The 11,456-nt window shown below is 59.3% G+C and overlaps 3 protein-coding genes across 4 annotated transcripts in view; all 3 read left to right on the forward strand.

Annotated features, from left to right (window-relative positions):
* Window positions 1-633, forward strand: part of fam174c (family with sequence similarity 174 member C) — a 10,858-nt gene extending 10,225 nt beyond the window's left edge. Inside the window, exon 10 of the mRNA XM_019855785.1 lies at window positions 20-633. Coding sequence (XP_019711344.1) covers window positions 20-170 — 151 coding nt within the window. The 3' untranslated portion in view covers window positions 171-633. The remainder of the gene's footprint in view (window positions 1-19) is intronic.
* Window positions 634-1,028: 395 nt separating this feature from the next.
* On the forward strand, window positions 1,029-9,007 carry stil (STIL centriolar assembly protein). 2 transcript variants are annotated; one of them, XM_019855802.1, is made up of 16 exons: window positions 1,029-1,804; window positions 2,981-3,076; window positions 3,487-3,602; window positions 3,994-4,175; window positions 4,639-4,865; window positions 4,937-5,020; window positions 5,298-5,384; window positions 5,453-5,606; window positions 5,680-5,780; window positions 6,120-6,243; window positions 6,313-6,627; window positions 7,446-7,533; window positions 7,598-7,740; window positions 8,029-8,135; window positions 8,273-8,625; window positions 8,692-9,007. In XM_019855802.1, the coding sequence occupies exons 1-15, from the start codon at window positions 1,725-1,727 to the stop codon at window positions 8,616-8,618; spliced, it is 2,250 nt and encodes a 749-aa protein (XP_019711361.1). In that variant the 5' UTR covers window positions 1,029-1,724; the 3' UTR covers window positions 8,619-8,625; window positions 8,692-9,007. The 2 variants fall into 2 exon arrangements, with proteins under 2 accessions (XP_019711361.1, XP_019711360.1); XM_019855801.1 differs by lacking the exon at window positions 8,692-9,007 and having other exon boundaries at window positions 1,030-1,804; window positions 8,273-8,690.
* A 23-nt stretch (window positions 9,008-9,030) lies between these two features.
* The window catches only part of LOC109506810 (antithrombin-III-like), a 23,151-nt gene continuing 20,725 nt past the window's right edge, over window positions 9,031-11,456 (forward strand). Inside the window, exons 1-5 of the mRNA XM_019855786.1 lie at window positions 9,031-9,094; window positions 9,784-10,147; window positions 10,223-10,438; window positions 10,527-10,664; window positions 11,309-11,452. Coding sequence (XP_019711345.1) covers window positions 9,785-10,147; window positions 10,223-10,438; window positions 10,527-10,664; window positions 11,309-11,452 — 861 coding nt within the window. The 5' untranslated portion in view covers window positions 9,031-9,094; window position 9,784. The remainder of the gene's footprint in view (window positions 9,095-9,783; window positions 10,148-10,222; window positions 10,439-10,526; window positions 10,665-11,308; window positions 11,453-11,456) is intronic.

The following is an 11,456-nucleotide window of genomic DNA, read 5'->3' on the forward strand; positions in this document are numbered from 1 at the left end:
GTGGATGTTTTTGGTGTAGCGTGAAGAAGACGTCCCCGAGGAAGAAGTACGGACTGCTGGCCCGCTCGGATGACGCGTTGGAGCTGACGGCGGCGGTGGCGAGCGACGACGATGACGACAACACGCTCTACGAAGCTCGCCCCCTCCGCAGGACAGAAGTCGCGCCGTGACGCGGCACCGCCCACGAAGTCACTTGGCGTGTTCGCCCGAGTCACCGGAGAAGACGATCGACGGCCAGCCTCCGGCGGGAAAATCAACCAAAGAAGACTTTTCGTTTTGTTTGTTATTTTTTTGTGATACATTTTGTTCATTTTTTTACATTAGTTTGACATTTATTGCGGAATTTGTTTTATTTTTACTTTAAAAGATATTATATATTTTTTGTTGTTGTTTTTGCTGTTTTTCCAAAGAGGAGGAGGAGCTAGCTGACTGTCGTCACTCGTGATTGGTCCGATCACTTTTACCAATCTTGGTGTTGAGCATCATGGGTAATTTGGACTTTTTTTTTGGACTGAGTATGGGGTGTCACGGTGGCGGGTGTATTGCTGACGTATGTCCAGCAGGTGTCGTTTGGACCAAAACATCCACTTTTTTTCCCCTAAAGCAAATTAAAATGGATACTTTTTCTATGAGCGAACCTTCTTTTTACCTGCACCGTCATTTGCGTATTCATCTCGAGATGTCAGCAACCCGACTGGACAACACAAATTTCTCAAATCGCACTCAATCTGATTTTGCGTTTTACAGGTATTCGTGTCTTTTGACGTCCCCACAATTAGTTGAGACCCATTCTGAAAAATGCAAGTATTGTCCTAATAGAAATGTGATCAATTTGGCATTTCGTGTGTTCGGACGTGTATTTTCGGAGTAAAGCGAAGTTGTCTTACCTTGCTCACACTCGGGGCCTCACCGGCGCCTCCTGGCGTGACGCCCTTCTTCTGCAGTTAAGGACGTACAGTAACACCGAAAGAAAGAGCCTCCACTTCAAATAAACCCTGCAAGGAAATTAAATTGAGAAAGATGACATTTTTGCTATAACCGTCGGTTTAGTTTTGAGACAAAAATGCTTCATTTAATTTTGGTACGTATGTCAGCCAATTTGATAACATTTTATCCTTTGTCACGATAAAACACGTTAAAAATGGTGAAATTGAACCATTTCTGCTACCACGTCATTCGTACAGTATTTCCACTGTCACTAATGCAAATAGTAATAATTGAAAAGCATTGCAAACAGTACAGTAATCATCAAAGGCGCCACGTCCACTAATTGCTGTTGACCATTATTCAAGGGGGGCGCTGTGAGGATTTCTTCTTGTTTCCGCGGCCCACCAACGAGGAAGTCAAGTGGCACGCTATTGGTCGGCGATTCGGCGAGAGCGCTTTCCGATTGGCCGCTCATGCTTCCGCTTGGCTTCGGAGTGGCCCGCCAGCCGAGCGCTAAACGGCGCCATCGTCGAACCGCGTCCGCTCGAGCGTGCGACGTTTCGCCAAAAAGCAACCGCGAGGCAGCCCGCCGCCGCGCCTTTCCTCTTGTCCCGTCTTACTCGCCATTCGAATGCTCTGAAAAACGGGCACGCGGAGTCGAAGACGCCGGGAGCTAACGCGGCTCGCCGCTAACGATCGCGCGCCCAAACGCTCACTCCGCCCCTTCGTTTCTTTTCTTTTCTTTTCTTGCATTTTTATTTTTTGACGGTTGTTTTGTGCCGAAGTGTCAGTCATCGATGAGCTGCCCGGTCAACCTCCAGGCTTTGCAGGCTGCTGCTTTCCACCAGGCCCCCGGTCCCCGAAACGTGGGGGCGAGGTGAGCGAAATTTGCTCTCATGCTTCCTTGCAGATAATCAGAATAATACCGCTAATAATGATGATGGGCACAGGTTCTACTACTTGGACGACTGAAGAACAAATGTCTACTGTCCCGCATTTCTAGGGCCCGTCCACAAGCGTGAATGTAGCGGTACCGTCCATGCAAGCAGGCTTGAGGGCGCTCGGTGTCAGAAAACTGCTCGGAATCCTCCCGAAAATTGACATGCGCATCTCAACGTGTGCATCCTCTTCAAACATCAAAAACAATCGCCGCAGTATTTTGGAATTTGTGAGCATTCACTGTCGCTTTTTCTTCACCAGAGCTTAACGTTGTTTAGTGTTCGCAAACGCTCGCCAAACGCCACCCAAATTCATGCGCACCACTCGACCGATGCCTTCTGAGAATATCCAAAAGAATTGGGCATTTTACGGACATCGGGCATTTTCCTCAAGTGAGTACCCATGGCGAGGAAGAGACAGTCATGTCCTTGGAGCGATCCTTTTGATATTTGCGGAGATTGATGAGGGTTTGGGGGGGGGGGGGGGCATCAAGAGACCTGCAGCTTTTTTGATGGAGTGGAAAACTTAACGCCTACAGAATCCTAAATATGAATTGTCTTTTTTTCTTTTTCATTCAGCGTTCTGGACAGTCCCCATTTCACGCTCATTTCTCGGGGCTGTCCCTGAAAGGGCTTTTTGACGGCCGTTTAAAACGCAATAAATATTTCAGGGAGACGGCGGCAGACCCCTGCGCGAGCCCCACCAGTGAGCACAGGCCCGATGATCACTTCACCGTTTTGATCACGTCACTTGATGCTTTTGTTTCTCTTTGAAGTCAGTGGGCAGGGCAGCTCATTCCGCGCCTCTGCAACCCCGGACTGCAAAAGCAAGGAAAGGAACATTTTGGGCGTTTTTTGTTTTTTTTTTCCCCCTTAGCCGATTTCACAGCTGGATTTCTTGTAGCCGTGCCCTCAGCCTGTGAAGGTCTTTGCATGTCGCCGAGCATCCAAACAAGATCGGAGTTTGTCCGTGTGATGTCGTTGCTTCCCATATGCGCAACTTTCAGGACATGACGAGGGACGCTAACGGAATGCGAACAGAAAACCCGGCGTTGCGTTGGGCAATAGAGTGATTTCCTGCCTAACCAAAACCTGACCCGCGTTGTCCTTGGAAGGTCCCTGACGGCGCTCAGCTTCCCCAAATCCAGAACTTGTTTGTGGGACGGCCGCCCCGCCGGAGAGAAACTCTGCATCCAGCTGTGCTCTCACAGGTAAAAGGCCGACTCATCCGTTGCGCGCGCAGGCTAATATTCCGGCAGGTGAAGTTCAAAAGGGTGAACCACCCGAAGACGGTAAACCCGCCAGCCGGACGACGACTACCTTCTGTCCGCGCGGCATTTTACGTGCCGCGTGGACAGTTCCGACCGGCGGAGCCTCTCCGCTTGTTTTGATTGGTTTCGATGCGTCGGCGTATGCCCGTGCAAAGTACAAAGTCGGGCGGGCCGCGTTTTCAGCCGCCGCATCTTGACAACTGTCCGAATTTGTCCCCGTTTTCAAGACTCGTCTTTTATTCCCGATGTGATGAACGGTTGCCGTGGTTAACGCCGCTCTTGTCTTGCCGCCGCGCTCAATGTTTTCATTTTGGCCGTCCGGAGACTTGCAAGCGTTTGTGTGTGTTTAGAATGCCGCGCCTCCTTCTGCGCGAGAAGGCCCTTCGTCTGGCTCAGCGTCACGCCCGCCGATGCGACGCGTCTCCTGTCCGCTGCTTCTTCCTGGGCTCCGTGGCCGTGGACGCAGGTCAGAGGTCACGTCTCGGCTCGCCTCGCGTCGCGTGTGAAGACCAAAGCCGGCCAAAATGTTCGGCGGGGCGGGGCGCGCTTGCCCGCCATCTGCGACCGGCTCGGCTGCCGTTCCGCGTGCGGATCTCGGTGCCCGATCCAAAAGCCGGGCCGTCTATCGCGTGGCTGCTCGGGGTGACCGGGGCAAAGTGGAAGAAAGAAAGCGGTCGAAGAGACCAAAAGCCTTGAGGGCCGCGTTCCCGGGAGACCCCGACCGAGTCATCGGTCGGCCAATTTGTTCTCAGCAGATATTTTCAAATATGCCGTCGATCTCGGTCTGAAACGGAATGGAACGACACGGCCGAATCCGGCACGATTTATGCATCGTCGGTGTCCCCTGCCGTCCCCAGACGAGGAGGGCGTCACCGTGACGCTGGACCGCTTCGATCCGGGGCGAGAGCGGGCCGCCGACCCGGGCCGCGTTCCTGCGGCCGCGATGCCGGGGGATGTGCTGGTTCCTTGCTCCTTCTCGGGCCAGGAGAGCTCCGAGGACCTCATCCAATCGGAGGCTGAGCTGACGCGCTCCATCTCTGTGAGTCCCGCCCATCGGTCACTCAAACGTCCGTATTCAAGCGCGCACACAGCGTCAAAAGGTTTTCGCTTTCCTTTGTTCAATTCATTTTTTTCCACTAAAGCAAAAGACAAAAGCTTTCGACAAGACGAACGCGACAGCTCGACGTAGCGTGCGTATTTTGGGCGGGGGCTGCGGAAGGGACGAATGCCGTTTCAGGAAAATGGATTTGTTAGACCAGGAAGCTCCGGCACACACACACACAAAGACAACGGAGCTGTGGGGGTTGTTTTGTTTTCTACCCCCTCCCCATCCCGACAAGGATTTCATGCGGCACGAGCGCAGCAAACTCACGTGACCGATATTGTCCGAATTTTCATCTCTTGAATGTCGAGGACCGTCCAAAACCGAGAGAGAGCGAGAGACGGTCCAAGCTCCGTGTAAGTCGAGCGGAACGAAAAACGGTCGTTTGTGGTGTCGTCAGGCAGTACGGGCTCACGTGAGCGGCCGGCAGCCCCTGGATCTGTGCCAGCTGATGAAGGTGAAAGGTCGCGTCAGCTGCGAGCGGCGGGGAGACGCCGCGTCCTTCTGGCTGGGCTGGTCGTCCGTGTGTCCGTCCGTCCGCTTGGACGCGCAGCCGGTCCGCCCCGTCCCCGTCATCCCCACCGCGCTGCTCAGGAGTTTGAGTGGCGCGGGCGGCCGCCGGCGAGGGTGAGGCCGTCGCCGGGCGCGTGGCGGATAACGCCGGCCGGCGTACCGATGGCGCGTGTGCCTGCGTGCAGGTTTGTGACGATGGATCAGAGCAGGAAGTTGCTGCTGCTGCTGGAGTCTGACCCCAAAGCCTCCAAACTGCCGCTGGTTGGCATGTAAGTCTCCCGGGCACGCGCGGAGCTGCGGCGAGCGAATGAACGGCAGGGCGCGCGCTCCCCGGAAGCCGCCTCCCCAAGGACGAGGCGAGGTGGGGAGCGGCGAGGTCGACGCTTGGCACCAAAGGGCAAGGGGGCGGTCTCCGCATTTTGGACTGTTGTCCGACATGTGCAGGAGCGGCTCGCTGTCGGCGCCGTCGATTTTGCGATGAACTGACGGCTTGTTCAAGTGCGCAGGTATTGCTGCCAGCTTGACGTTCTTCCCGTTGCGCGGCAGCTGGCTGAGCGGCGTGAGCCTCGTGTCCAACCCTCACGTGTGCGCCTGGTGTCTCCGGTTCCTCTTTGGCTCCGCCCTCCAAGACAGGTTGGTGACGTCACAGGAAGCGCCGGCGCCCGAAGCCCCGCGGCCACGTTTTCTCGTCCGCCCGTCAGGGTTCTGTCGGAGGACGACGCTTTCCTGCTGGTCACCTTCGCCTCCCCGCGCGCGGCGCCCGCCTTCTTCCAGTGTCGGCCTTCCGCGTCCGCCCCCGCTCGGCGGCTGGAGTGCCGGCTGCTGAGCGCCCGGCGGCGCGTGACGCTCTACCAGGTGAGTGCGAAGAAGGCCCGCGGGAGGTCGGGGGCGTGAGCCTGAAAGGTGACGAGCCACCGCTGCTCGGCAGGGCGCGGCGGCGGAAGGTCGGCCTTTGGAGTTCCAGCTGATCCCGGAAGCCGACCCGAGGCAAGCGCGAGTCTTCCGAGACGCCCGGCGCTCCTTCGGCAGGTCAGTCGCCGCACCTTCGGTCGGACCCCGTCGCTTCGTTTTCCGAGTTGAGCGCTGACGTGGCGGAGAGGCGCGGCCTTACAACAGCGCTCGGTCTCGGCGAGCCTTGAAAGCAAAAACAAAACAAAAGCCGCTCGAGATCGGCTCAAGCGGCGGACTCGTTGCCAAAAGCGAGGCGCGTACTCGTGTCTCTTAAGCGGAGACGTGATGATCGGGGATGCGGGTGACCGAACTGTGGGTACACTTGAGTCAAGGCAGGGCAAAAATGCATTTTTGTGAGGGAGCGATGGGGCCGTTGTGTCTGAATGGCTTTCTCGCATGCCTTGTTCTTGTTGGTAGTGACAGTCCTCCTCCTCCTCCTCCTCCGGCGGCGACGACATGTGTCAGCGAGCAAGACTCTGGCGTGCAGGACGACGAGTGGTCACCTCGACCTTCGCCTCGCCCCCACTTTCCCGCACAGCAGGTAGGCGAGCGCGCCGCCCGCCGTTGGCGGCGCGTTCCGGCCCGGGCCACACGACGTCTCGCTTTTCAGGCTCCTCCCGTTCAGCCGGCCGTTCCGGAACTTTCTCTGTTGATGGACGGCGGCGCCGAGGACGACGGGGAGCGGGCTCCTCCTCTCCTCCACAGCACCCCCGACCCTCACCCCCCTCAGCGGACCACCCGCCGCCCCCCGCTTGGCACGCCGGTGGCCCGCAGCCCCCCCGCGCCCAAGCCTCGCCATCCTCCCGCCTCCGCGCCGGCCGCCGGGTCGCCCGCCCGTGTGCCGCGCTCCTCCTTTGAGACGGAATCGTGCGACGCCCGGCGCTTCCTCTGGCAAGACCGGCAGCTCCGCCTCCTGCAGGCTCAGGTAAGAACGGCCGACTCCCTCCGCCCCACGGGAACTTGACCGGGCTGGGGCGGAACCTTTGTCTGGCCTCTCGACTGAATTGATCATCCATCCATTTTCGAAGCCGCAGCCTATCCTGGCCGCCTTGGGGCAGCAGGGGGGGCGCGCCCCGACCCGGTTGCCAGCCCATCGCGGGGCACACGCAGACCAACAACCATCCGCGTTCGCACTCACACCGCGGAATAGTCGTAACCTGCCACGCATGTTTTTGGAATGCGGGAGGAAAGCAAAGTACCCGGAGAAAACCCGGGCAGGCGCGGGGGGAGCACGCAAAGGTCGGGGGCTGGAATTGAACCCCCAACCACTGCGCTGTGAGGCGGGGGTGCTAATTTAGCACCCGCCGGGCGGGCCGGCGCCCGGATTGATGAAGCGAGAAAGACAAACTCGTTCAGGTTCAAACTGTTCAACTTGATTGAGCGAGTTCAGTATTTTGTCGCGCAAATAATCACGCCCTGTTGGATTTGATGGCTGCAGCACGTTGCCAAAAAGATGCCGCTGGGTCTTTGAACAACTTTTGGGAAGGCGGGGTGGCGCGGTGTAGCTCGCGTGGGGGCCAAAGTCGGTCCTCGGGGGCCGCCCCGCCCGTTTTGCGTCATCACAGCGGTTCTCGTGCCACTTCGGAGCCGGAAAACATGCCTGGTGGAGCTCGAGCCATTCAAGCTTCCTTGAATGGCTCGCCCTCGCCACATCTCCGCTTTGCTTCCTTTTTACGCGTCATCACAGCGGTTCTCGTGCCGCTTCGGAGCCATAACCCACGTATTTATGTGGTGCGCGCGCAGGTCCAGATGCTGCTGGAAGCTCAGGCGGTGCGGCCGACCCGCGGGACCGAGGGCACCTGTACCAGCAGCAGCGTTGCCGTGGCAACGGGTGAGGCTCCCCGTCGACTCGTCCGTTGCGGGCCCCGTTTGGATTTGTTGATTTTGGTTCTCAGGTGCCAGTCTCCTTTGGTGCGCTCAGACTCCGCCTCCCCAGGCGGTCCCTGGCGCCCTCGCCTCGCCCTCCCGGGAAGACGACGTCGCGGGCCCGGAGCCGACGGTCGAGACGGAGCCCCGCTTTTACGGCGACCGCACGCACGTACGTGACGTGACGCGCACTCTTTGTCCTCGGGAGGGCGCCGCGTGCCCGACGCCGGCTTTCTTTCGCGGCATCGGCCGCCGATACCGGCCGAGGCCGCTCGAGCAACAAACGCCGCTCGTCTGTCAAAGCGCGGCACTCCGACTTCGCGTTTCATCTGCCGTCGACCCAAACGGAAGCCGTCGCCGTCATACGACCTGACCCGGACAACAGGGGAGCGGACTCTCCCTGTGCCGCGATTGCCCGGCGGCGCGCGTGACCTGACTCGTGCGTGCTTGTCCCCTTCAGGGAGCGGCCGAAGCGACGAGCGGCTCGCCGGCGTCCCAGAGGAAGGGGCGCGGCGGCGGCGGCGCGGAGGGCCGAGAGGTCGTGACCGGCGTGTCGCAACAACGCAGGTACGCACGTCACGTAACCGCCGGCCGGAGAGGAAGCGCGCCGTCTCGTCGGCATCGAACGTTTGCTCACCTTGATCTGGTTTTCATTCGGAGGGAGATGTTTCGGGCCGTTTGACTTATCGGGACCTTTTGGGCAGCGCGCCGACCGACCCGGACGGGACGGCCATTTTGCTGGAGTACCTCAAGCGCTCGCCGCCGGGCGACGCGACCTCGCCGGGCCCCGCCCTCTCGCCGCTGTCGCCGAGCAACATGTCGGTGGCCACGGCGACTTACATGCGTCGTCACGGCCTCCTGGCGGGCCCGCTCGAGCTCCTCCCGCGGAGCCGCTTGATCGGGGAGCCGAGGCCCGCGGCGGCGCCGCCGGCCGACGAGATGGCCGACGAGGAGAAGCCCGAGGCCGGCCGGCCGCCGGCGCCCGGGGACGCCTCGGTGGGCAACATCCTGGACCTCAGTCGCCTCAGACAGCTGCCCAAGCTCTTTTAACGCTCAGGTGCTCGCTTTTAATTTGAAAGGGTCTCTTTTGGCTCGCGCTAATAAAGTGCTTTTTGTTTGAAAGGGCGTGTTTTGGCTCGTCCTTAACGGGTTAGTGTGGAGCGTGCGTGACGTGCGAGCCGTCGAGTGGAAAAAGGCCCCCGACGTTGCTGACCTAACGGGCGAAAAGCGCACGTGATGTTCAAGGTTGTGGAAAGCGCTTCGTTGCAGCTGCCGTCGAGAACGGCGGATCGTCTCGGAGGCTGCGGACGGACGCTCGCTCTGCTCGTCGAGTACAAATATGACCGTCGCCCCCTCGGGGTCCCAAGGTCCACGCCGTGTTTGCGCACCGCAGGTCGCCGACCTCCGTGACGCATAAATCCCGCGTGTCGTCTGCCCAGGTAAGAACTTTTTTGTCCGACTCTGCGAATAAAAAGATTGGCGTGATCGTTACTTTGAATTTCTTCCCTGCTTTTGCCCCTCGGCGCGTAAAAATGCTCAGTCCACTTTTTTTCCTTTTGGGAGGTTCATATTTGATGTCTTGACTGAAAGCGGTGCCTCTGCGCGCAACAGGAGCTTGTGTTTGCCTACGCGTCGGTAGAACGTCGCATTGCGGAACGAGCTCGCAACAAGTGCAAGCCGGGACGTCGTATTTCTGGGATGGATTCCATCCGTCTTGGGTCATTTTCTTGTCCGCTCGGGCTCGGCGTCAAGGCGCGCCCGCCCGTCCAAGTGAGCCGACGAGCGAGATGGCCGCGGCGGTCACGGTGGGGCGCGTTGGTGGAGGCCGCCGGCGGCCGTTTGCTCAACGAAGCCGTTGCGGAACCGGCGGCCGCTCGCCTCCTCCACCCGTTCGGGACGGCCGCCGCTTTGAACTGTGGCGCGAGGCTAATTCGGTTGATTCCGGCGCGGTTGTGCAACTTTGGCCACTTGTGCTTTGCGCTTGGCGTCTTTGCTACTTTCACAGTCGCAGTGCGACATTGTCACACCGACTGGGGACCTTCTTTTTTCTCCCGCCCGGAACAAAAAGAGTCCCTTTCCGAATCTCCCATCCAGTAAAATAGGGAAAAAACTTTTTGCATGGCCTGCGCGGGCTGTTTTCCGGGCGTTGTCGCGGCGGCGCTGGAACAAACGAGCGCTCACGGTTCGCCCCGCCGCCCGGACCGGCTGTCCGCAGGATGGCCTCTTGCCATTGGCTGTTTCTTCTCAGCGTTTTGTCTCTGGCGTCCGGCCGGGCGCCCGAGGACCCGTGCGGCATCAAGGCCAAGGACGCGGCCCTGGAGCCTCGCTGCGTCTACCGGGCCCCCGAGGGAGAGCCCGCCGACCGCGAGGACCTCGAGGCCTCGGTCCCGAGAGCGACCGATCGGCGCGTGTGGGAGCTGTCCGTCGCCAACGCCCGCTTCGCCCTGTCGCTGTACCGACGGGTGGCGCTCGGCCGGACCGCCGACAGCAACGTCTTCCTGTCCCCGCTGGGCGTGTCGGCCGCCTTCTCCGTGACCAAACTGGGCGCCTGCGGACGCACGCTGGAGGAAATCATGAAGGTGGCGCTAGCGAGCAAGCCGGCGCTCGGTCGGCTCGAGCGCCTCCGACTGACGCGTTCGCGCGTGTGTCGGCAGGTGTTTGAGTTCGATTCGGTGACGGGGAGGACGTCGGCCCAAGTCCACTTTTACTTCGCCAAGCTCCTGTGTCGCTTGCAAAGGACAAAGGACGCCAGCACCGAGCTGGCGGTGGCCACTCGCCTCTTCGGGGACCGATCGCTGCGCTTCGACGCCGCCTACCAGAACATCAGCCGACGCGTCTACGGCGCCGAGATGATGTCGCTGGACTTGAGGGTCGGTGCGAGGGCTCCTTTTCGTTGCCGAGCCAGCGGTCGCTCGCGTTTCGTCCGCGCGCCTCCTAAAAGGTGTCGCCGTGCCTCAGGGCGAGCCGGAAGCGTCCCGCGGCGCCATCAACGCTTGGGTGGCCAACAAGACGGAGAACAACATCCGGGACGCGCTGCCCGCCGGCGCCATCGGCGCCGATGCCGTCCTGGTCCTGGTCAACAGCATCTACTTCAAGGTAGCGACCGCTCGCGCTGCGGTCCGACCTGATGCCCGCGCAGAAGCGTCGCAAACGGCTTCGCGCTCGCCAAACTCTCGGCGCTCGACTGGCTGCTAACTCGCCAATGACTCCGCTTGAAGTGGCAGCATTTCTTTTTTTCTATCCATCCATGTATCAGATCAAAAAGAACCAAACGGGAACGTTTCCATCCCTTTCTTCAAAAACAGGACAGCCCGTTATGATCGACAGCGCAGAACATGCAGCAACTTGAAGCGATGATTCCGTTTCTGGTTTGGATGTTCAAGTGCTTTTCCATGAATTAGAAAATCCATCGGTTGTCGCGTCGTCGCCGCACCTCGCCGTTGACATTTGAAAGCGTAAGTTGCGGGCTTCGTTGTTTTTCGTGGAGAGTGTGCGTCAAACGGAGAAAACCAAAACCCAAGATGGATTCAGGGAGGACGTTTTGCCTCACAACAACGGTCGAACCCTGTCCGGCACGATTAAACAAAAAACCACAAAGAGCTCTGAGCTCTTTGACACCTTAAGCGTCAACGGCGTTGACTGGAGACGACCAAAAAAGCGGCTCGCATTGGGATGGGCAATTATTGAAAAATAATGATTTGAGTTGCTATAGAAAGGCGATTCTTCGTTGCTCTCAACAGGGTCGGTGGCTGCGCGAGTTCCACGAGGAGGACGCGTACGTGGCCCCCTTCCACGTGGACGCGCGGCGCCACTGTTCCGTGCAGATGATGTTCCAGGAAAACACCTTCCGTTCCGCCCGCCTGCCGGCGTACGGCCTCCGGCTGGTGG

The sequence above is a fragment of the Hippocampus comes genome, unplaced genomic scaffold (genome assembly GCF_001891065.2).
Source record: "Hippocampus comes isolate QL1 unplaced genomic scaffold, H_comes_QL1_v1.1 scaffold463, whole genome shotgun sequence".
In the NCBI taxonomy this organism is placed as follows: domain Eukaryota; kingdom Metazoa; phylum Chordata; class Actinopteri; order Syngnathiformes; family Syngnathidae; genus Hippocampus; species Hippocampus comes.

What these genes read in the sequence shown, in the direction of transcription:
- stil (XM_019855802.1), top strand. Translation starts at nt 1,725, where the DNA reads ATGAGCTGCCCGGTCAACCTCCAGGCTTTGCAGGCTGCTGCTTTCCAC. An exon ending in CCCACTTTCCCGCACAGCAG is followed by an intron (nt 6,244 to 6,312) that starts GTAGGCGAGCGC and finishes CTCGCTTTTCAG; the next exon opens with GCTCCTCCCGTTCAGCCGGC. An exon ending in GGCGTGTCGCAACAACGCAG is followed by an intron (nt 8,136 to 8,272) that starts GTACGCACGTCA and finishes CCTTTTGGGCAG; the next exon opens with CGCGCCGACCGACCCGGACG.